We start from the raw sequence: 26,073 nt of genomic DNA on the forward strand, positions 1-26,073 counted from the left end.
GACTTAGCGTTGAGATGGCAAGATTCCCCAAACTAAGATATAGATTTAATGCAATCCCTATCAGACTCCCAGATGAATTATTTGTAGAAATGAATGAAGGTATTGCAAGGGATCCAAAAATACCCAAATGACCCTGGAGGGAAAAAAGAGAACAAGTTAGGAAGACTCCTATTTCCTGATTTCAAAACTTACCTCACTACAAAGCAACAGTAATCAAGACAGTGTGGTACTGGAATAAGGATAGACATTTATATCAATGGAAAATAATTAAAGTCCAGAAGTAAACTCATACATCTTTGGTCAACTGATTTTCAACAAGAGTGCCAAGACAATTCAATGAAAAAACTCTTCTCAACAGATGGTACTGGAACAATACGTAAAATAGCTAACTCAAAATAGATCAAATACCTAGATATAAGAGCTAAAACTATAAAACTCTGAGAAGAAAACACAGGAGTAAATCTTCATAGCCTTGGATTGGGCAGAGGATTCTAAGATATGACACCAAAAGCACAAACAACAAAAGAAAAATTAGAAAACCTGATTCCATCAAAATTTATAACTTTTGTGCCTCAAAGGACACTATCAAGAAATTGAAGACAACTCATAGAATGGGAGAAAACTTTTGCAAACCTTATATCTGATAAGGCACTTGTACCTAGAATATATAAAGAACTCCTACAATTCAATAATAAAAACACAGTCCAATTTAAAAATGAATCAAAGGACTTGAAGACATTTTCCAAAAAAGATATACAAATGTCCAATACACATGAAAAGTTGCTGGACATCATTAATCAATGGAGAAGTGAAAATCAAAACCACAATGAGAGACTATTCCATACCCACTAGGATGGTTAAAATAAAAAATTCTGAGAATAACAAGGGTTGATGAGAATGTAGACAAATCAGAATCCTCATACACTCCTAGTGGAAATGCAAAATGTTGCAGCTGATGTGGGAAAGTCTGGCAGTTCCTCAAACAATTAAAGAAATACCATAAGACCCAGCAATCCACTCGTAGGCATACACTCATAAGAACTGAAAACAGGTAGTCAAACAAATACTTGTACATGAGTCTTCATAGCAGCATTATTTACAATAGCCAAAGGGTAGAAGCAACCCAAATACAGACTATCCATTGTATCCAATGGATAAACAAAATGTGATATTACCTGTACAACAGAATATTATTCAGCAATAAAAAGGAATGAAGTACTAATACATGCTACAACTTGGATGAATCTTTTTTTTTTTTTTGAGACGGAGTCTCTCTCTGTCGCCCAGGCTGGAGTGCAGTGGCGCGATCTCGGCTCACTGCAAGCCCCGCCTCCCGGGTTCACGCCATTCTCCTGCCTCAGCCTCCCCAGTAGCTGGGACTACAGGCGCCCACAACCGCGCCCGGCTAATTTTTTTTGTATTTTTAGTAGAGACGGGGTTTCACCGTGGTCTCGATCTCCTGACCTTGTGATCCGCCCGCCTCGGCCTCCCAAAGTGCTGGGATTACAGGCGTGAGCCACCGCACCCGGCCAACTTGGATGAATCTTAAAAACATTATAAATGAACGAAACCAGTCATAAAAATCTACATACTAATTTATATGAAAGTCCAGAATAGGCAAATCTAGAGAGACAGAAAGTAGATTCATGGTTGCTTAGAGCTGTGTAGGAGGGAAACAGGGTAATACAAAGGGATAGCTAACTCTAAGAGTATAACATTTCTTCTTCTTTAAAAAAAAAAAAAGTATTTATTTATTTATTTATTTATTTATTTTATTTTTTTGAGACGGAGTCTTGCTCTGTTGCTCAGGCTGGAGTGCAATGACTCAAACTCAGCTCACTGCAACCTCCGCCTCCCAGGTTCAAGCAATTCTCCTGCCTCAGCCTTCGGAATAGCTGGGATTACAGGCGCCCGCCACCACACCCAGCTAATTTTTGTATTTTTCGTAGAGATGGGGTTTCACCATGTTGGCCAGGCTGGTCTCCAACTCCTGACCTCAGGTGATCCGCCCACCTCGGCCTCCCAAAGTGCTGGGATTACAGGCGTGAGCCACCGCGCCCAGTCGATTTTGGTTTTAGAGACAGTCTCACTCTACACTCTGTGTAGTGGTTCGATCATAGCTTATCGCAGCCTGAAACTCCTGAGCTCAAGCAGTCCTCCCACCTCAGCCTCCCAAGTAGCTGGGACCACAAGCGTATGCCACCACACCAGGCTAATTTTTTTTTTGGTAGAGACGGGGGTCTCACCATGTTGCCCAGGCTGGTCTCTAACTAATTTTTTGGCTTTAAGGAATATTTCCATCTCAGCCTTCCAAATTGCTTGGATTACAGGCATGAGCCACCATGCCTGGTATGTTTCTTCTGAGGTAACGAAAATGTTCTATTTAAAAAAAAAAAAAATGAACCCCTCTCTGACAGGACATTTAAAATCATACCTAGTATTTCCTTGGAATTTGTGCTTATTGCGTCAGTCCAGGATTTCTTCATTTACTTTTTTTTTTTTTTTTTGAGAATTAGCTCCCTTTATAAAATGCTTTAGTTTTAGGGGGACATTTTAGTCATCTAATTTATGATTTGATCAATTTGGGACAAGATAGCTGATAACAGAACTCCTAAGTTTGATGATATGCCATCTTAATTCGGAAGTTTACAACTGAACATTTTCTTATTTTCTTTTGAGGTAATGAAAATGTTCTAAATTGACTGTGTTGATGGTTGCAGATTATTTGATTATATATATATACTATAAAACCAGCCTCCCAAAGTGCTGGGAATACAGGTGTGAACCACCGCACCTCTCACCTTTTAGATATTATCCGCGGAGTGTGTGGGTGTATGTTTCTAGTGTTTTATGCGTGCTCTTTCAGGTTGTTCCTTTTGTTTTTGTTTGAGACTGAGTCTCGCTCTGTTGCCAGGCTGGAGGAGTGCAATGGCGCGATCTTGGCTCACTGCAACATCTGCCTCCCGGGTTCAAGCGATTCTCCTGCCTCAGCCTCCCGAGTAGCTGGGACTACAGGTGCACGCCACTACACCCTGCTAATTTTTGTATTTTTAGTAGAGACGGGTTTTCACCATGTTGGCCAAGATGGTCTCGATCTCTTGACCTCGTGATCCGCCCGCCTCGGCCTCCCAAAGTGCTGGGATTACAGGTGTGAGCCACAGCGCCCAGCCTAAAATTTGTCTTACATGTTGGGTGAACATTTTAACCAAGAACAAGTAAAAATAAGGTCTACCTCTATGGTTTAAAGGCTTTGTCAGAGAAAATTTGTACTCTTGCAATAATCATCTTATTAGTCAGCTGATAATCCTCAACCTCTAGGAGAGTGTAAAGGCATGCTCCTTATAATAGTACCATGTGAAGTTAAATGTAGAAAATTTATATGCCAGGCACGGTGGTTCATAGTTGTACTCCCAGCATTCTGTGAGGACGAGGCAGGAGGATCACTTGAGCCAAGGAGTTTAAGATCAGCCCAGGCAACATAGTAAGACCCCATCTCTATAAAAAATAAAAAAAATTAGCTGGCTGTGATGTTGTAGTACACCCCCGTGGTCCCAATTGCTCGGAGAGCTGAGGTGGAGGATTGCTTGAGCCCAGGAAATCAAGGCTGCAGTGGGCCATGATCATGCCACTGCACTCCAGCCTGGGTATCAGAGCAAGACCACGTCTCAAAAAACAAAATACAAAGGAAAGAAAAGGGCCGGGCATGGTGGCCTACGCCTGTAATCCCAGCACTTTGGGAGGCCGAGACAAGTGGATCACTTGAGGTCAGGAGTTCGAGACTAGACTGGCCAACATGGCGAAACCCCATCTCTACTAAAAATACAAAAATTAGCTGGGTGTGGTGGTACACGCCTATAATACCAGCTATTCGGGAGGCTAAGGTAGGAGAATTCCTTGAACTTGGGAGGCAGAGGTTGCAGTGAACCGAGATCGCGTCACTGCACTCCAGCTTGAGTGACAGAGCAAACCTCCATCTCAAAAAAAAAAAAAAAAGAAAAGTTATAAGTTATTTAGGAAACATGATGTTGGGTGTTAGGAGGAAAAAATGCAGACAAGACAGGGTATTTATATTGCAACAGCACCAAATAAAATACACTCAAAACACCTGAGTAAATGTTACATTTTTTCTCTATTCCCTCTACTTCCATCTCATAAAAAATGACAATTTTGACATTTTTCCTGTTTATTGAAAAGTTATCTGTTTAAAGATTCCAGCAGATGTACTTCTATGGTTCATACAAAAGGAAACACATCCTGCTAGGAAAACATACAGGAAAACCCCTACTAGTAGCAAAATCCTGCTCAGCCCATTTGCTGAGACCATTCCAGGGCGTCAATTACTCAAGTGTTCAGTGGGCAGAGAATGCTCCCTCAGCCAGTGGCAACCGCAAGAAGAGTCTAAAATGTCCCATTAGAGGAAAGACCATGTTCCCTCCAAGCCACTGTTACCTGTATGGCAGGTACTTTAATGTAGAAGAGATCCGATGTGTTATTTAATAGAAAAAGGCAGGTAAGATAGCAGATGAGGAGACAAGTATCCTAAACTCAGCTATTTAAATGACAGTGACAGCAGTTTAAAATTCCTTTTAAGAAGTTGGAGACCGGGCAGGGTGGCTCACACCTGTGAATCCTAGCACTTTGGAAGACTGAGACAGGTGGATTACCTGAGCTCAGGAGTTTGAGAACAGCCTGGCCAACATGGTGAAACTCCGTCTCTACTAAAATACAAAATATTAGCTGGGCATGGTGGCGGGTGCCTGTAATCCTACCTACTCAGGAGGCTGAGGCATGAGAACTGCTTGAACCCAGGGGGCAGAGGGTACAGTGAGCCAAGATTGTGCCACTACACCCCAGCCTGGTCAACAAGCGAAACTCTGTCTCCAAAAAAAAAAAAAAAAAAAAGGAAGCTGGAAATGTAATAATATGTAAGCCTACACAGAATACACATTCACAAGAGAGCAGACACCCAAAGCAAACATAGGAGGTACTCTGATTAAATATAAAAATTTGGCCGGGCATGTTGGCTCATGCCTGTAATCCCAGCATTCTGGGAGGCTGAGGTGGGAAGATCGCTTAAGGCCAGGGGTTCAAGACCAGCCTGGACAACATGAGACACTGTCTCTACGAAGGCTGACGCAGGGAGACTGCTTGAGTCCAGGAGTTTGAGGCTGCAGTATGCTATGATCATGCCACTGCACTCTAGCAAGATCAGGTCTCTTAAAAAAAAAAAAAAAAAAAGTAATCATTTCTGAATATGAGATAGCTGAGCTTTTTCAAATTTTCTAAATGAAATCCAGCAGTGACACTCAAAGAAAGAATTTACCTAACAAATGGCATATTTTTACTGCATGCAACTCTTTAACAGATTCATACATGAGACATTCCAAGAAAAAAACATGCCTTATCTATTTTAATAGAAGCTGTTTAAAAAAGGAAGAAAAAGGACCACACGCAACATTTGCTATAAAGCACAGCAAAATGTCAGATACACAACAGATCTCCTCATACACAGCAGTTTTGGCTGAAAGAGATTTGTATTCCACTGCTGATACGGACTTGTTGAAAAAAATGTTTTTTCTAGAAAAACTACTGACCACTTAGCATGACTGACTGACTCCAAGTATGAATAGCCTTGATGTTGGTTCAATTGATCATGACACCAGGAATGGTAAAAATTAAGGGAAAAAAATTCACATGCATTATAGCCTCCCAAATAGTTTCATCCCATCATTATTAATCCAGGTAACAGGTAAGATGCCAAGAATGAGGCATACCAGTAAAAGTGCATTTTGTTTCAATTCAATAACTCAATATCCTTTAGTTTTTAAAGTTTCTAAGAATAAAGAGAAAATGCAAATAAGATCTACCAAGAAGCCTCCAGGCTCGGGCCTCCGAGCTAGGACTGGAGAGGGTTCTTATGCTCATCAATTCCAGGCTCATCACATTTCAGCCTAGAGATGTATAACTCCTCCAAAGATAAAGAACTTCTGAGAAAGCAGCAGAGACCTCGAACTACAAAGTACAGGGCAATTCCAACTTTTCGGCCCATGAACTGTCATACTTTTCCAACCATCAATCCCGAATCATATATACAATTTAGTTTCTCCACATCAGCCAACAATGGGACTTAGAGCTCTATCCTGCGGGTGCTGCTTTGACAGCCCCCAGTCCAGTTGGCCAGTTTGTGTAACACTTAAATATGAAACTGCACTTTGTGGCTGGGCGCGGTGGCTCAAGCCTGTAATCCCAGCACTTTGGGAGGCCGAGACGGGCGGATCACGAGGTTAGGAGATCGAGACCATCCTGGCTAACACGGTGAAACCCCGTCTCTAATAAAAAATACAAAAAAAACTAGCCGGGCGAGGTGGCGGGCGCCTGTAGTCCCAGCTACTCGGGAGGCTGAGGCAGGAGAGTGGTGTAAACCCGGGAGGCGGAGCTTGCAGTGAGCTGAGATCCGGCCACTGCACAACAGAGCGAGACTCCGTCTCCAAAAAAAAAAAAAAAAAAAAAGAAAAAGAAACTGCACTTTGTGTACACTTTATAAACATGAGTAAAAATGGAAAAATCAAAATACAGAAACCAGCTGTAGGCATTCAAATGTACTGAGACAAACAACAGAGGGCATCTGTTATGACCAAGGAAGCAAATCTTGCTTCTCACTGAAAATCCTTAGTTTAGCCAGAGGACTATGTGCTCAGTTGTCCAAGAAAAGAACAACCTGGGCTGGGCATGGTGGCTCACACCTGTAATCCTAGCACCTTGGGAGACCAAGGCGGGCAGATCACGAAATCAAGAGATTGAGACCATCCTGGCTAACATAGTGAAACGCCATCTCTACTAAAAATACAAAAATTAGCATGGTGTGGTGGTGCACAACTGTAGTCCCAACTACTTGGGAGGCTGAGGCAGGAGAATCGCTTGAACCTGAGAGGCAGATGTTGCAGTGAGCCAAGATCGCGCCACTGTACTCCTCCAGCCTGGCAACAGAGCGAGACTCAGTCTCAAAAACAAAAGGAACAACCTGAAAGAGCACGCATAAAACACTAGAAACATACACACACATACACACACACCGAGGATAATATCTAAAAGGTGAGACATTACAGGTGCGGTGGTTCACACCTGTATTCCCAGCACTTTGGGAGGCTGAGCTCAGGAGTTGGAGACCAGCCTGTGCAACGTGGCAAAATCCCGTCTCTACCAAAAATACAAAAAATTAGCCGGGCATGGTGGCGTATGCCTGTGGTCCCAGCTACTCAGGAGGCTGAGGGCAGGAGGATCGTTTGAGCCTGGGAGGCAGAGGTTGCAGCGAGCCGAGATCATGACACCGCACTCCAGCCTAGGTGACAGAGTGAGACCCCCCAAAAAAAAAATAATAAAAATAAAAGGTGAGGTATAATAAAGAGGTATGATACTTTCTAAAGTTTTCAAAGATGAGCATTCCTATATTTACATTTTATAACCTATACTTATTTTAGGAACTTCTTACAAAGAGAGGTTGGGGACCACATAACCTCAAACGTAAGCACTCACTGGAAATGTGAAGCAGAAAGTCAGAGAGCGCATTGCAGAGTGGAATGTGACGCTATGAAAATAACTGCTGAAAATCAAGTCTGACAAGAAGTAAAATGAGCAGCAAAACAGCAACACATAACAAACCTGAAGACAAAAGACAAAAGTCCTAAAATTGGACTGAGTGTGGTGGCTCATGCCAGTAATCCCAGCAGTTTGGGAGGTTGAAGCAGGAGGATTCCTTGAGCCCAGGAGTGTGAGGCTGCACTGAGCTATTACTGCATCACTGAACTCGATCCCAGAAGACAAAGCGAGACCATGTCTCTTTAAAAAAAAAAAAAAAAAAAAAGCTATAATTCTCCCACACCTTATTAAAGAGAGACCCTTTTATCTTTTATGAACTAAAAGATGCCACAATGAGGCCTATAACTCACTTAAAATATAGGAATGGCCGGGCGCGGTGGCTCACGCCTGTAATCCCAGCACTTTGGGAGGCCGAGGCGGGCGGATCACGAGGTCAGGAGATCGAGACCATCCTGGCTAACACGGTGAAACCCTGTCTCTACTAAAAATGCAAAAAATTAGCCGGGCGAGGCGGCGGGCGCCTGTAGTCCCAGCTACTCGGGAGGCTGAGGCAGGAGAATGGCGTGAACCCGGGGGACCGGAGCTTGCAGTGAGCCGAGATCGCGCCATTGCACTCCAGCCTGGGCGACTAAGCGAGACTCTGTCTCAAAAAAAAAAAAAAAAAAAAAAAAAAAAAAAATAGGAATGACACTACAGAAATTTTGCAGTTACTAAAATGTGAGAAAATATAAGGACTTCGAAATCATCTCTAGCTCTTCAATGACAGAAATATATATTTCTATTACAGAGATAATGTGCAAGGATGACATGTTTACAATCCTCCACATCTCCCAATTTTCTGTTTATCACCAGCATCTTTATAAACACAACCACCTCTTTTGGTCCCTGGAGCTTTGAAAAAGCATTGCTGAAGAAACCTCCCTTGGGAAGACAAAGGCAGACGCTACCTGCCCACCGGGGACACACTGCGGGACACATTGCGGAACCATATAAAATCGCCTGAGGCAGCAGCCATCTCCCTAAAGTGCACCACAGGAGCAGACTCAGAAGCTGAATTCTGTGTCTCTCTTCAAAGAGCAGAACACAACTCAAAGAGCCAAATTAATCCCAAGAGGAGGTCTTAAACCAACTGCAGAACTTTTATAGACATGAGTGACCTACCAATCTCACTTAAAAATTAATCCTTGAAGCCCGGCGCGGTGGCTCACGCCTGTAATCCCAGCACTTTGGCAGGCCGAGGAGGGCGGATCACGAGGTCAGGAGATCGAGACCATCCTGGCCAACACGGTGAAACCCCGTCTCTACTAAAAATGCAAAAATTATCCAGGTGTGGTGGCACGTGCCTATAATCCCAGCTACTCAGGAGGCTGAGGCAGGAGAATCGCTTGAACCTGGGAGTCGGAATTCGCAGTGAGCTAAGATAGCCACTGCACTCCAGCTTGGTGACAGAACAAGATTCTGTCTCAAAAAAAAATAATAATAATTAATCCTTGAATATGTTTCTAAACATTCTTTCTATATTGATGACCTACTTTTCTTATCAACAACTGGTAAAAAAAAAAACACACTGTGTATGACTGTTCAAACTTGTTAAGTCTGTTTTTCACTACTTAGTCATATGGAGTAGACAATAAAATTTTATTAATTCCTTGGCAATACTGTTATACCAGGAAATGAAATTACTGAATGCTCATATCTTAAAAAGGGATGGGGGATATTTTTATTAAAAATTTCATAAGGCTAGTCACACGCAAAACTAGCAGTGTCAAAACACAAAATAATCACCTTCACCTGAAGAATTTCAGCCTTCCCTTTTTAACCCATACCTTGGGCAAGCAGAGATTAAATGAATTAAACGAACATGTACTCCTGACAGTGCTTCAAAGGAACATTAAGGGAGAGTAGGAAAATCTCTGACTTGGATGTCAGACACAAATTTATCTTGACATAGTCACCGACCCAGCTAGATCATCTTGGTCCTCAGGTTGTTTGTTTCTTCATCTATAAAATGGAAGAACTAAAATAAATGATTTCTAGGGTCCTATCAGAGTCTACTGGGATATAGTCCACATCCCCCCAGTAAAAAAGACACAACTCACTGCAAACCACATTACTTACTAACATCCACAGGGTTATACATATTACACATATACTCAACTATCAATGTTGAATAGGTCCTTAATCCCAGTCATTCTTTTATTCAACAACTATTCACTGGGCTTTGACCATGCAGCTAGCACCATACTAGACGTGAGAGACACAACTGTGAGCAAGCAGCCTGGCCCCTGCTCTCATGGAGCTTACAGTCCACTGCAGGAGACACACCACAATCAGATATTCATGCAAACATTAGTATGCTGCTGTGGCAAGTGCTGGAATGCAGAAGAACACAAGGTAACTGAGTCAATAATCAGCGGAACAGAACCAGTCAGAGAAGCGACATTTAAGCTGAAATCAAAGAACGAGAAGTCAACTGGGCAGTAAGAGAAGAAAAGTGAGTCCCAGCTGGGAGGAACAACAAAATATCAAGAGTCTGTATCAAAAGCAAGCACTTGTCAGAATCTGGACTACTTAGCCCGCAGGGACTGGAGCCCAGAGACAAAGGGTAGAAGAGGCTGGGAGGTCAGCAGAACCCGGATCACAGAGGGCTCTCTAGGCCATGTGAAGGATTTTATCTTTACTTGCAGTCTTGGGAGCTACAGGAAATTTTTTAAGTATGAGTATGTGACATAATTAGATTTGCATTTTAAAAGCTCACGTTGAATGAAGCTGGAGAATGGATCTGCAGGTGGGAGCATCTGAGAGGATTCAGGGAAGCTAGTTAGGAAGTCACTGCACTTGTCCAGGCCACAAGTCACGGTCCCAGCAGAAACAGAGATGATGGAGTCAAAAGACTTGAAGTCAACTGAATTTAAAACTGTTTTTGATATGAAGGATGCATCAACAGTGATGCCTAATTTGACTCATGCAACCAAATGGTTGGGGTGCCTTCACACCTTCTCTTTGGTGTGGAGAAAGACTTCCTTACTACCTCTTAGTAGCAGCTTCAAAGAGCCTTCTGTTGACAAGTAAGGTATCTGAAAAGAGTAAAACCATGGGAAAAATACTTTAAAATTAATTTTTTAAAATGTAATTACCTTTCACATTAATATTTGGATCCATGGCTTTAAAATTACATACTTTTGCTCACAAAAGTGTGTGGAGCTTGAAGAAAAACGTATTGAGTGTGCTATTTGAAAATGAAAACTAGGCAGGGCACAGTGGCTCACACCTGTAATCCCAGCACTTTGGGAAGCCGAGGCAGGTGGATCATCTGAGGTAAGGAGTTCAAGATCAGTCTGGCCAACATTGTGAAACCCCATCTGTATTAAAAATACAAAAATTAGGCCGGGCGCGGTGGCTCACGCCTGTAATCCCAGCACTTTGGAAGGTCGAGGCAGGCGGATCACGAGGTCAGGAGATCGAGACCATCCTGGCCAACACATTAAAACCCTATCTCTACTAAAAATATAAAAAATTAGCCGGGTGTGGTGGTGGGTGCCTGTAGTCCCAGCTACTCAGGAGGCTGAGGCAGGAGAATGGCGTGAAACCGGGAGGCAGAGCTTGCAGAGAGCCGAGATCACACCACTGTACTCCAGCCTGGGTGACAGAGTGAGACTCCGTCTCAAAAAAATATATATATATACAAAAATTAGTGGCGTATGGTGGCACACGCCTGTAATCCCAGCTACTCAGGAGGCTGAGGCAGGAGAATCGCTTGAATTCGGGAGGCAGAGGTTGCAGTGAGCAGAGATTGTACCACTGTACTCCAGCCTGGGCGACAGAGCGAGATTCCACCTCAGAAAAAGAAAAAAAAAAAGAAAAGAAAATGAAAACTAACACTGTTTAAAATAAAAATCTCCCTATGTTTCCGGAATTTTCAGACATCCAATAGAAATAGGAAAGTACAGTGCTTGCAATCTTACTACACCTTAGGAAAAATAATTTTGTCTGCCTGATCCCTTTTGTTAAAATTTAAAATACTTATCAGCATATGCATCTTCTAAAGGGAAGAAAAAAACCCCAAAACACTCAATATCAGTATCTACAATAGAGTACAAGAAACTGTAAGAATTTAACTCACTGGAGACAATGTAGTTACTACCAAATAAATACTTTAGCACCATTCAATACCTTTAGAAGAAGGTCTCAGGCTCTTCAGGAAGAAAACCCCACACATTCAATTTCACCAATAAAATGAAAATATCTCTAGGGAAGTGAAGACAAATAAACACAGGCCACTTTCAGAAGGAAACATTTGGGCTAAATATTCTAAGAGTGAATACTATCAGAAGCTTTTATCAGCTGTAGCTGGTAAAACTGCAGCCCTAACTCTCCCAAACCCATTTTCCTTCCAAAATGTATCAAGACTTGAAAATTATAATCTTTAATTCTCTATGTTAAATTAATTGGACATCATAATAGTAACCAAAGATAAATTATCTATTCCTCAAATGAAAGTAGGACAATAATTTTAAGTAGAAGGCCAGCAAAAAGATCCAGGGGCTTCCTATCCCTAATACGTTTTTAAACAACTACATTTATGGCTTATGGTGCTCTCTAAAAACTGCCAGAAATAACACACACACACATACACACAAAAGCAATTACAAAATAATTCATTTTTTGTGACCACTTATCGTGAATACAACATAAACCAAAGTCTACAATTTTTCAAACTCTAATATGTATAAATGAACTCCTAAGCGACGAGATCATTTGAACAGTTGAAGTGGTGCACAATTCACCCTATCTTAACTTACTCGGTTCTTGTCAAATTCTCAAGTCAAATGAATTCTCAAATACATTAAATCCTTGGGGCTCCAGGAGTCACTCAGATGCCCTAAGGCCTGCCCTATGGTTTCTCTGGTGCTGGGCGGGGAACACCTAGAGGTCCACTGCAGACAAACCTCCACTTTCATCACCTCCTCCTCCTCCAGGGAGAACATAAGGCAATGACAATAACGCATTAAAGGATGAGAAACTCAAGAAGAGAAAGATAGTGAAAGAAAACAGCTTTTTCAATGGCTACCTTAACTTTAAATCCCCTTGACAGAAATTAAGGTTCTTCCTATATCTATCTTCATTCCTAAATGAAAGTATGCTTCCGTTGGGATGTTACTTTATTGACTCTAAAGTCAAACTTGCTAACCAGGCCGGGCACAGTGGCTCACGCCTATAATCCCAGCACTTTGGGAGGCTGAGGCGAGAGGATCACTGGAGCTCAGGAGTTGGAAACCAGCCTGAGGAACACAGTGAGACCCTATCTCTACAAAAATATTAAAACATTAGCCAGGCACAGTGGCGTATGCCTGTAATCCTAGCTACTCGAGAGGAGGATCACTTGAGCCTGGGAGGGCGAGGCTGCACTGAGCTTCAATCACACCACTGCACTCCAGCCTGGGTGACAGAGCAAGACCCTGTCTCAAACACTCATACAGACACACACACACGCACACACAAACCTGCTAACCAGAGCTATAAAATACAGCCATAAGAAACCCATGCTGCCAATATTTTTAATTTATTCAAGAAATCAATTAAGTAAATTTTCAATAAGTACCAAAATGTTGTGTTATCCTGCTTTTTATCAGAATATATGCTTAAATAATCAAAACCCCAAAATTTCCTTTACAAATAAACCATGTTTCAATAAAGGAATGTGTATACATGTCTGTGTGTATGTAAATTTACACATATAAACATCTTGCTAACATATTTATTTACAATGAAAATTACGAAGTTAGCTTACAATAACATAGTAAGACTTTTTTTTTTTTTTTTTTTTTTTTTTTTTTTGAGATGCAGTCTCGCTTTGTCACCCAGGCTGGACTGCCCAGGCTGGAGTGCAGTGGCGCGATCTCAGCTCACTGCAAGCTCCGTCTCCTAGGTTCACGCCATTTTCCTGCTTCAGCCTCCAGGGTAGCTGGGAATACAGGCACCCACCACCACACCCAGCTAATTTCTTATATTTTTAGTAGAGACAGGGTTTCACCGTGTTAGCCAGTTTGGTCTTGACATCCTGACCTTAGGTGATCCACCCGCCTCGGTCTCCCAAAGTGCTGGGATTACAGGTATGAGCCACCATGCCCAGCAAATATTTCTAATTAGTAGTCCTAGGCTATATAAAACATCTTCATTCCTTTCATCTTCTAGGAAAATGGAAAGACTGACAATATCACAAGTGTATCATGCAAAGTTGAAATTAAATTACTCAATTAACATTTATTGAGCGGCTACTATGCAGCAGGCAATATGCTAGGAAATGGAGGCACCAAAAAGTGTAAGATACCCTCTATCTTTAAGGAACGTGGAATATAGCAGTATTATAAGGTGTTCACTTTCACAAACTAGAAAATAATTCTATACTCAATTTCTAGTCATTCAATCCCAAATGTAATTAGTATTAGCATAGAAATCACTAACACTAGTGATACCCACAAACTACACTTTCATCTACCTTTATAACTCCATAACCAAACCATAGTTACATTTTACTGTAACATATTGTATAAATGCATAACCTATTATCATCACTTTCCACAATCAGGGCCATCTCATCTACCCATCTTACACTACTCTTCCCTAATTACACCAGTTCTGAGTCAGCCCAGTACTATTAGGCACGTCCTCAGGCAGGATCTCACTCCCAGTGTCCACAAACACTGACTCTCCAACGCCTGTCTCCTGAATTCCCACAGAGCTCACAGCCTACACTGCAGAATTCACCCTAAAGAGTCATGTGCTTGAGGGCTGGAGGAGGCTTGTAATGTATTTTTTAAACTTTTACATAATTTAAAAGTAAATCAAAACACTAAGCTTGCCATAACAGACTTTGTGAATATGAATTTTTAAAATGACACCAGAAAAATCAAGTCCCTAATATATTTTGCATAAAATGTTTGAATGAGAAGAATTCTTTGAAACCAGGTAGTTCAAACCCTTCACAGAGGCAGTAACAGAATGGAGAGGTCAATAATTTCCCACTGTTTGATGAAAAAAGTGGTTTTTTGGTAGGTTTATAAAAGAATAGAAAAATAGACACGAAATTTACAATCACTACCATGCCCTGATCAACTTCCCAAAGGTCACAGAAACCAAGCCCCTTTGCCAAAATCTAAGACCCTTTCAAACTGTGAAGTTCCCAAGTTCCCAAACGGAAAAGGAAAAAAAAGGTTCATAAGTATTTTGAAAAAAAATTTAGCAGAGTCACTGTTTTGGAGTACCAGGAAGAACCTTTCTAAAGCAGGCATGGTTTCTTCCTGATTCCAGGTATCAGGACTAGCCTCCTTACATGGGCTCTGCCTGACTTCACATGCCTCTGCTCAACTTTCCCCTTCAAACCTTGCTGCAATGACTGAATGCATATATTCCAAAGAGACAATCTGTTTATCAGTAAGGAACCTCCTCTTTAAAAATATTAACATTGTATACCTCTAAAAGGGTTAAAGAACATGAGTGAAATGACATGAATAAAGCCCGTAGTCATCCCAACCCTGAATAACAGCGGTAGTCTAGTACGGAAATGAATTTGAACCATGTGCTTTGCTACCATGATTTAAAGGAAGTGAGCTTAACCAGGGGAGTAGAAGCTTCAAATTAAGAGAGAGATGAAGGAGGATGAAGAACAAGGAGGGCCAGCACAGACCTGGAGGGCTGCAGTGGCATGAGGCCTCTGGACACCAACCACACAGCTTGCACAGGGAGGCTCTTGGGGCATGCGGCATGAGTCCTTTCCTCTCTTTCACATGACTACCAGCTCCCAAGATCCAGAATTCCACTATCACCATAAACAATTTCAAAATCTGCTGTGAATTCAACAGATTCCTTCAGTCTAGCCTGGGAACATACCCACCACTTATAATGCTGAATCAAAACAATAGATAGAAACTACTACTAGTAGATCTGAGTTCCAAATAACTGAGTTAGACTCTGGAACACAACTCAGTCTTGAGTTGGAGACCAAATGTACACACTGCCTGCCTCCAAAACAGAAATTTCATCTGGGTTCTTGCTCATTCACTTTCAGAGAAATACACGGTTCATAACTGTCCTTTGAAGGTATGATATGTTATTTGTTCCACTAGATAAAGTAATTCAGTCCACTGCACTCAAGACATTGTCATAACGCATAAAAAGATCAAACTAGCAGTCTTAGGGAGAAAAATAAGACTTCCAACTTATCTTTTCCTGCGGTAGCACTGTAAAGCAACAGTGACCCACAGAAGAGAGAGCCTAAAGGACAGTTACTCTATTTCTAAAACAGACAACGTGCATCTTATTAAATAACACCCCCAAAGAACTGTGGCCAGTCCTCATTGGCTCCAGCCTCTCTCTTGCTTGCCAAGGAAAACTAGGATGACAATGTTAAGCTAAAGATACTACTAACCACAAAATTAATTCACTATCTAGCTTCTAAAGGGACTAGTTTCCTAATAAATCCCTCTGCTAAACAGAGATGACAGTGCACATTCACGTGTGTTCCTCAGTCCCCACTCTAGCCGCATTTGAGTTTTTATATTAATAAATCAGTCAATTCTTTAAGTTCCTAAGAATGAAAGGAATTAGAATCTTTAACTAGGAAAGAATGCTTGACCATTACGAAAAGGAATTTAAGTATCTTTCCTGTGAAGTAAGCAAATAATGGTGATTAAACATTTGTCGTAAGGAAGGGGAGCTTATGAATTTTGTCACACCCCCTATGATGTCAAGAGTGGAAAATACACCCTGACGGTTCACTCTCCTATCACTTCCTTTTCCATGCGTGTCTACTATGGTCTCTCATGAAAAATCTACTGCTTTGTTCATCCAGAATGAAGGCCTCAGCAGTTATTGAGACATGGGGACACACACCCAGTTCCACAGTGGAGCAAGAAAGACTCTTACACCAAACCACCATGTGACCAGACTTGCAGTCTATCTTGGTTTCCCAAAGACAGAACGACCACATTGTGAAACAATAATCAACGTTTGCTAATCCTAAGCGGTTTTCATTATGTCTGTTACGATCTATATATTAATAGTTCCAGTACTGGGCCTGTGTTGTTCCTACCTAAACTTGGTGTTCTCAAATACAGACGGCCTACTAATGCCAATTTTTCTGGCAAGATGCAATGCAAGGGCACTTTTGCAATAATAATCGGTCTTCCAAATACAAGACAAATCTTTAAAACCACTGCTTACTAGTGCTCAGATTATAAGATTGAGGAAATTTAAAAGGATCAATAAAATACTGTCAAGGAGCTTTACATTAAAAATAGGAATCAGCCGGGCGCGGTGGCTCACGCCTGTAATCCCAGCACTTTGGGAGGCCGAGGCGGGCGGATCACGAGGTCAGGAGATCGAGACCATCCTGGCTAACACGGTGAAACCCCGTCTCTACTAAAAATACAAAAAACTAGCCGGGCGCGGTGGCGGGCGCCTGTAGTCCCAGCTACTCGGGAGGCTGAGGCAGGAGAATGGCGAAAACCCGGGAGGCCGAGCTTGCAGTGAGCCGAGATCCGGCCACTGCACTCCAGCCTGGGCGACAGAGCGAGACTCCGTCTCAAAAAAAAAAAAAAAAAAAAAATAGGAATCAAGTTTACCAAAGGTTTATCCAAGAGATGTCATGTATTTTCAAGTTTCCTAAAAAAACATCTAAAAATCCTCCTAAAAACCTGGACCAAACTTCACAGTTTAATACATGCACAACGTGAATATGTGGGAAAAAGCAACAACAACAACACAGGTACGAGCTACCAACTGCGGTGATTAACCGAAGAAAACCCTGTGAATAGGCTCAGTTTGCAGATCTGGCAAAAGACCATGGCGAAAGGTTAAGAGAATGGAACTGTTGCCCTGGGTCAAAGACTAAAAAGGGAAAGCCATGTCAGGTTCACATTGTTAAATAAAAAATCCACACTATACTATAAACCCACATGACTAACTATAAAAATTAATTCACACTACACATGGAATGAGGTAGAGGTGGCGTGGGGGGAAGAAAGGAAGGGGCAGTTAAGTTCCTGATCTTGGGTAAATCTGTCAAGCTCCTGCCACCAAAGTCCACTCATCTGGAAAATGAGGAATAGACCAGCTCACAGTGCTTCCTGCTCTGGCTGTGATTCAGAGTCACCAGGGAACTCACGCCCAGGCAGCTGGATTCATAAAGGTCCACAGATGATCATCACAGAGCAGTCAAGAATGAGGACCTCTGTACCTGAACAATAATCTCCCAAATTTCTTGAAAATAATATATCCTTTAAAAGATGGTGAGATACTGGTGCCAAATATAATCCATTATTCATAAATTTTAAAAACGAAATGTAGATCATTGCCTGACCAAAGGGGAAAAAATATAACTGCCTTCCACATACAATGTATAGGCCTTCCTACTTTCATTTATATTTCAGTCTCTCTCACTCTGACCTTTGCATTATATTAATTACTCATTACTGCAGCAAATGGGAGGAACTGTGTTTTTGTTATTAATGTAAGATCCAAATGACAGGCCTAATTTAACATCCCATAAAACTACAGAGGCTCTTTTCCCACACAGAATGTTACACTTTACCATACCGTAACCAGAAGAGTATCTCAAGCACTGCAGGACAATCTCCTTCAAATCCTAAAAAAAATCCATCTTTTGCCAGGAACTTTCCTTAAAATGGACAGATAGACAGGCAGGCAGATAGACTGAATACATAGACCTGAATAGAGAAGACTGTCTGAATAGACATTTCCAATTCTATGTGTAAAATTCTAGTGTAAAAACACTGAAGGTGTTTTTAAGACCGCCTTCCCATCCTAAAATTAGACATTTTTTGCCCTCTTCAGTGACTCAACTTTGATTCAAAGTCTAAAATCCTCAGGTAGGAGTGGGAATCCATACCCTTAATAGCTTAATGTCAGATGTAAAATGTATTAAACTTACTCTACTTGCTTCTCTGCAGTTCCATTCATTAACAGACATTTAAGAGTGAAGAGAGGGAACAGGAATGTATTCAGTACCTGTTTTGTATTAGGGACTTCATATAATTTTCCTTGCTTAATCTTGCCAATGACCCTGCAAGGTAAATCTTTTACATCTCCACACTACAGACGAGGAAAGCGAAGCTCAGGGAGGCGAGGGAACTGGCAAAGTCACAGCTAGCAAGAAGCAGAGCCAATAGTGGAGCCCAGCTCAATCTGGCCCTAAAGGCCTGCACCCTCATGGCCTCAGTTCCCCTAAATACAAAAGTCTCTTAGAATGAGAACTACAGAAGGTACCCATAGCTCACTGTCCCTAATTAGACAAAAAAGTTGACATTTTTCTTTCTCTTCTGTACTACCTTGCCACAATTCAAGCTTTAATGAACACAAAAAAAGAAAAGGTATCCTGAAATGGCCAACTGGTTTCTCCTAATTCTCGGAAAGGTGCTAAGTGAATTTTTTTTTTTTTTGAGACGGAATCTTGCTCTGTCACCCAGGCTGGAGTGCAACTCTGTCGCCCAGGCTGGAGTGCAATGGCGCAGTCTAGGCTCACTGCAGCCTCTGCCTCCCAGGTTTCAAGTGATTCTCCTGCCTCAGCCTCCTGAGTAGCTGGGACTACAGGTGCGTGCCACCACACCTGGCTAATTTTTGTATTTTCAGTAGAGACAGGTTGGCCATGTTGGCCAGGCTGGTCTCAAACCCTTGACCTTGTGATCTGTCTGCCTCGGCCTCCCAAAGTGCTGGGATTATAGGCGTGAGCCACCGCGCCCGGCATGAATTTTTTTTTTTTTTTTCTGAGACGGAGTCTTGCTCTGTCGCCCAGGCCGCAGTGCAGTGGTGCAATCTCGGCTCACTGCAAGCTCCGCCTCCCGGGTTTACACCATTCTCCTGCCTCAGCCTTCCGAGTAGCTGGGACTACAGGGGCCCGCCACCTCGCTCGGCTAGTTTTTTGTATTTTTTAATAGAGCCGGGGTTTCACCGTGTTAGCCAGAATGGTCTCAATCTCCTGACCTCATGATCCGCCCCATCTTGGCCTCCCAAAGTGCTGGGATTACAGGCTTGAGCCACCGCGCCAGGCCGAAATATTTTTAATTAAAGTATTTAAAAAATGAACAGAAGAACATAAAATATAACTAAAGAACACTAATTTGAGTCAGACACCCCAAGAGAGGAGAGCATGAACGAAAGAATGAAGAGGCTGGGCATGGTGTATCAGGCCTATAATCTCAGCACTTTCAGAGGCTAAGGTAGGAGGCTTGCTTGAGCCCAGGAGTTCAAGACCAGCCTGTGCAACATAGCAAGACCGCATCTCTATAAAACATTAAAAAAAAAAAAAAAAAGAATGAAAAGAAAGTACACACCCTTAAAATCCAATTTACAACCATTCTCATGAGTGTGACAGGGGTAGTTCCAGTACTAACTGAGCAAATACTATCAGGGTTGGCCTGTATGCATTTGGTGTGACTAAATCGTGTTCGCTGGCCATCTACCCTACTGAGTAGACTGTGCGCCAGTCATTAATGTTCATCGGGGGAAAGAACCCGGACAAGAATGTTCTGCTCTTGGGGAAATGTTTTAAACACTCAGTTTTACATCTGAGCACTTTTTGGTAAGACCTGGACTTGGACGCCAGAAAGGTAAAAGGGAGTTACCTCATTCATGTTATTTTAATATAGGCAATAAAGACATTCATGATAATCAGAGAAACCCACTGACCTCAGGATCTTTCCAGTTAACTTCAATAAATAATCATTCAGCAAATATCCAGTAGGCACTAATGACCAAGCCATGAACAAGAGAATCTCAGTCTGCCTTCTGTGTGAATTGCTCTATTGCATTCTGCCTCGTATGGAAAGGCACCTTTCAGACTATAAGCTCAAATTCAGGTCCAGTTCTTTGCAGCAAACAGTCCTGATGAATGTACAATACATGAGGGCAGGGATGAATGTCTGCCTGTGAGATGAGGAAGTTTTCATGGAGGAAAAACCTCATGATCCATGTAGCAAAGGACAAGTGGCATTCTAGAAGTAGAAAGGGGATGACGTAATAAGTTCATCACAAGATTTGAAAGCTGGGATGTTTCAGGGAGTGACACTGGAGATGAAGACACAGGAAAGGGAATAGTGAGACATAAAGCAGGCTGAAATTGTGCCCACCTTACTCCACACCTCATTAAGAAGTCTGAACTTTATTCTGTGAGTAAAGGTGAGGTCGCCAGAGGATTTAAACAGGTGAATGGCATGTTCCCTGATGAATTCTTTTTGATCTACAGCATATCTTAAAATAAATTAATTCAAACATTTCCCCAGTCCTTTCACATTTTTGGGTTTTAATTTACATAACCAAAATATTGATGAGGGTGTGGTTTAAGGTTTAATTTCTAACTAGTAAGACCCCACTATGCATAAATTGGAAATCATCAACATTTAAAATGTTTGTTCCTAAAAAGGGACACCATCAAGAAAATGAAAGACATGTCAGAATGCAAGAAAATTTTTGCAAATCATACAGCTGATAAGGCACTTGAATCTAGAATACATGAACTGTTATAACACCAATAAAAAGACAACCTATTAAAAAAACGGGCATTTGAATAGACATTTCTCCAAAGATTACATATACTAATCACATGAAAAGACGCTCAACATCCTTAGCCACGAGCAAAACATAGATGGCTAGAATCAAAAAGTCAGAGAGTAACAAGTGTTGGCAAGAATGTGGAGAATTTAGAACCTTCATATACTCTTGGTGAATACTGTAAAATGGTACAGCTGCTTTGGAGAATTCTGGCCGTTCCTCCAATAGTTAAATATAGAGTTACCATACAACCCATCGATTACATTCCTAGGTAAATACTCAGGAGAAATGAAAATATATGTTCACAGCGTTATTTATAATAGCCAAAAAGGGAAAACACCCAAATGTTCATCAACTGATGAATGGATAAACAAAACATGGCATATTCATACAATGGAATATTATTTGACCATTAAAAAAAAGAATGAAGTACTATACAATACTACCACATATTTAAACCTTGAAAATATGCTAAATAAGGGCAAGACACAAAAGACTACATATTGTATGATTCCATTTATATGAAACGTCCAAAATAGGCAAATCCATAGAGAAAGTAGATTAGTGGTTGCCCAGGGCTGGGGAGGGAAGGAACTGGTGAGGGAGGACTTCTAAGGGGTATGGGGTTTCTTTTTGGGGGTGATGAAAATGTTCTAAAATTGATTGTGGTGACAGCTGCACAACTCTGTGAATATAACAAAAACCACAGAACTGTACACTTTAAATGGGTGAACAGTACGGTATGTCTCAATGAAGCTGTTACAAAACAAAAAAAGTTCCATTCTGCACTCTAGAAATACAAAGTGCTCAGAAAGGAATACAGAATCTTGTTCACTCACTTTAAAGGATCTGAACTAGGGCAAAGAAAACCCAGAGAGATTCTATTACTTAACATTCTAGGTACTAGGTCATACTGAAATATTCATGAAGAATTCTACGTTTTAATACCGAAAACGTATCTTAAGTTTAAAAAGGTATACGTGTCAGAAAAGAGTTTTCATAATTCAAGGAGACGGTAACACAGAGAAGTCATAAATGGAAAACAAGCTTAAGAGGTTTTATCACATGGATTTGTACCTTGAAAATGCAAGTAGCTCTCAAATTTATTATTGCTCCACCCCTGAAAAGAGGTCAAAGGTAAAACAGCCCAATTAATAGTGTGTTTCTAAAGTACCAGTTTGTGACAAATCAAAATGAGAAATTAGTATTTTGCCATCATAAAGAAGAGACTCGTCGACATACCCACTTATATAACTAAGAATTGATATTTATCCTTTTGAACATTCCATCTCATAGGCATTAGAGTGACTCTCCTCCTCACGGCTGGAGTGGATCCCAGAAGTGACAGTAAGTTAAACATAAAACTTTTATCAAAAAACCCAACAGTGTTTAAAAAAATGCTATTCACTGACACTGAATCTAATCCTAAACTATACATAAACAAACATAAATGCTGATTAGCACAATCTGCAGGCAAAGTAACAAAGGATCACGAAAAATTCAATATTGTGTGCAGTGATGTTTCATCGATATGTATCTATTAAAATTCATCAGGCTTTAATGTAACTTTCACAAATAATCAAAATAAATATGGACAAGATAGGTTCTGTATTTGTCAAAAACGTGTGTTCCTGACGTTTATACCAAATCTTTGTTCGATCCTCAGTACACATGACTACCCTCCACCACAAAACACTGCACTTCAAGACCTAAGGTACAACACAATTCTCAGTTTTATTTCACTTTTTTCCCTACTTATTTACGCGACTTCTCAGATCCAATGTTTGCTATTATGCTTCATAGCCAAACATTATGACTGTGAAACATACCTCCAAACCAAAAATATTAGTTTCCTTAAATCATCTGAAATGTATAGAACCAAGTCCAAAATAGATTTTGCACATTTCTTCAGTTTTACAGGGAATGCAGAAAGTGAATTAATATTAAACAGATATCTATTTGCCTTCACAACTGAACAGACGGTACAAAGCAACTGCTTATACTTAATCATGTTTCTGTCTATTCCAGCAGGCCCTGGTGTCAGGAGAACGTTCTGCCAGATAAGGACAATGAGATGCATTATTATATAGAGTGACTAAGAGCCCTACAAGTACTGTTTTAGAATGTAATTCCAGGCAGAAAGGCTGCGGTAAGAGGGCCTAATATTTTGTGATAACTATTTCCAAGAGTAAATATATTCGCCACCCAAGACCAGTTTATTAAACGCACACTACATTCAATTCTTTTCAAATGTCTTATAGGAGGGAAAAGCCTTTGTATCTTACTATGCCGGGGGAAATGAACAACTTGCAATTTGCTTCGCACTCTGAATCCCACGTTTGCAACATTTAGAGCAAGCACTTCAGACACCACAAAACAAGGGCAGCCTACATTACGGCCAAATATAGGATGTGTTTCTAAACCGTGATGCAGTAAAGCCTACGATTCCTTTTCCAGCGCTCAAAATTCTTTGAACACTCCCAAAAAAGGATGGCAGGGCCAGCGCCTCCCTCCAAGAGGAAGCCCCTTTCTTCTCGGCTCTCACCGCAGCCTGCCACTTCCCCCCACACATTCAAATCATTTGAGAGACGGAGAGCTGGGGAGCGTGCGCCGGTGGGGACAGGCGGGAGAGCTCGGTTTCTGCATTCCCACCCTCCACGTCTGACCTCATCCTCAATCATTTCGGCGCAGCGGGGCCCCACCTGCACCTCGCTCCCTTTTACTGCGTCCCTCGCCAGCTGCCCCGCTATTAGGGGAACACACCTCTGAATCACCCAGTTCACTCGGACGACAGTCTTCCGGCTTCGTTCCTCCCCTCCCAACCCCCAGCCAGTCCCAGCCCTCTGCTCCCTTGGCCAGGCTCAGCCTCTACCCAAGCCGCCCCCACCCACATTACTCCAGCTCCAGCCCTGCCCCGCCCTGCCTGACCCCCAACCGAGATCTGCAGGGCCCAGAGCTGGCCTCGCACCCAAAGCCAGGAAACCCGCAGGCCAGGCGGCCACCCTCGCCCCTCCCGACGCAGGGCCCAGCTCGCCTCGGCCCCACGTGAGCCCAGCCCCTGCCCGCCCCCACCCACTCGCTCCCTGGGGCGGCCCAAACCCAGTCCCCAGGCCTGAAGCCCCAGGGCTCTGCGCCTCGCCCGGAGCAGCCCTTCCCTCCCAGCACCTCGCCCGAGCAGGCGATCCCTGACCCCTAAAAGCCTTCCCTGGGCAGCCGCGTCCCACCTCGGCCGGCGGCTCCGCACCCGGCTAGGAGCGTTCCGGACCTCGAAAGCCTCCTCCCCACAGGGACCCTGCTTCACGCTTCCCACGCCACCTGGTTCGGTCCCCAACTCCGTTTCCCCGAGCCCCCGACAGCAGCCCCCAGCCTAACCCCTTGCACCCCAGCCCGTGAACCCGCGCCCCGCACGCCCACCCAGCCCTGTCCCCTCCACCCAGCCCTGCCCCTCGCCCCGCCGGCTCCTGTCAGCCCGCGCAGGCACATGCTCAGAGGACAGGTCCGCCCGCCCGACTCGCTCTCAGGCTGCCCCGTCGGGCGCGCGCCGCTCACCCGGGCCGAGGTGCCTGAGGCGCCGCCGCCGAAGTCCCTGCTGCAAAGCAGGGCGAAGCCTCCAACCGCTGCCGCCTCCCGCCTGGCACTGAGCGCTGTGAGGGGGAGGGGCGCGGGCAGCCGCCCCCGCCCCCGCCACCGCGTGTAGGCCCCGCCCCCGCACCGCGCGGGGCCCAACCAGGGCTGCCGGGCTGCGGCACGAAACGCCCATTTCCGGGAGGGGAAGCCCGCTTCCCACCCCACGTTCCACGCCTTGCTACGCCCCCTCTGGTCGTGCCGAGGGATGCAGACGGTGCCCAAGCGCACGCCCAGCTCTCCAGTCATCTGAGTGGCCAGAGGGCCACGCCCACAGGCGCCTCTGAGCCACGCCCACTGCTCCTTAGACCCCGGAGCCGGGTTGTTAGAGCCCCGCTCACTGACCCGCTAGGCTCTGCGAGGCCACGTCCCCTAGCTCCTCAAAGATTCCCCCAGAATCCCTTAATACAGGAACATTAGCTCTTCTGAGCCCCGCGCACTGCCTATCCAAGTCCTTAAAGCAGCCTCCTGGTTCCCTAAGCCCGGCTGCCCTCCCACTGCTTCAGAACTCGCCCAGCAGCCTCACAAAGCCCCGCCCCGTCTTCCAGAAGCCCCGCCCAAGGACTGCAACCCTATTCCTAGCATCTCAAGCCCCGCCCACTGCCCGATCTCAACGTTTAAACCTCAAGCCCCGCCCCGAATTCGCGAATCCACGCCTCTGGCCCCCGAGGCTCCGCCCTGGCTCCGTCACACACTCCCACCACCTCCCCTGAGGACTGCCGAAGTTCCAGCCCTCCCTGAACCGTCCATTGTCACATTCCTAGTGCAGGGTGTCCGCCCCTGGGCTGGGCCACACCCACGTAACACCAAAGAGGGCCCGTGATTGACCCCATTTCGCAGGTGAGGGAATGGAAACTTCAGGGTTCCTCCCTTCCTTTCCCTGGCCGGAGTCCCTTAATAACTCGGCGGCCCGGGCCTGAAAGTCGGAGCACAGGAATTTGAGCCTCAGCTCTGCTGCCGTCAGACTGTGTGACCTGGGATAGTTCTCTTACCTCTCTGGGCCAGAGTTCCCTAATCTTTAGCATGAAGAAATTGTCCTGTTAATAGCCAAAATCCCTTTCTGAAATACTAAGCTCTGAAATACCGAGATTTGAGAAAACAGAGCCTGGGGAACCGAATTGACTGAGGGGTAGGGCTACTTGTTTCCCAAACAAGACATCTTTGCCATTCACAGGGGGATTTTTTTTATTTTAAGCGTCGGCCTCAGAAACGTGTGTTATTTAAATCAGGCTCGACCTGAACTAAGACAGCTATCACAGCAAATTCTCTCTTAGGGTCAGTTTCTTT

General features: G+C 43.4%; 1 protein-coding gene across 6 annotated transcripts in view; it reads right to left on the minus strand.

Moving 5' to 3' along the window:
• CORO1C (coronin 1C) overlaps positions 1-24,801 on the minus strand; it is an 87,540-nt gene extending 62,739 nt beyond the window's left edge. For 5 of the 6 annotated variants that reach the window (XR_012420589.1, XM_005572156.4, XM_045365874.2 and 2 more), the window contains exon 1: positions 24,712-24,801. Coding sequence is in view for 1 of the 6 variants with exons in the window: in XM_074007710.1 (XP_073863811.1) it covers positions 10,355-10,394 (40 nt within the window). In the remaining 5 variants the exon portion in view is untranslated. Of the gene's footprint in view, positions 1-10,354; positions 10,675-24,711 lie in introns of those variants that run through there. The other variant, XM_074007710.1, reaches the window with a different exon arrangement.
• Between the last annotated feature and the right edge of the window lie 1,272 nt (positions 24,802-26,073).

This window comes from Macaca fascicularis, chromosome 11 (genome assembly GCF_037993035.2).
Source record: "Macaca fascicularis isolate 582-1 chromosome 11, T2T-MFA8v1.1".
Lineage (NCBI taxonomy): Eukaryota > Metazoa > Chordata > Mammalia > Primates > Cercopithecidae > Macaca > Macaca fascicularis.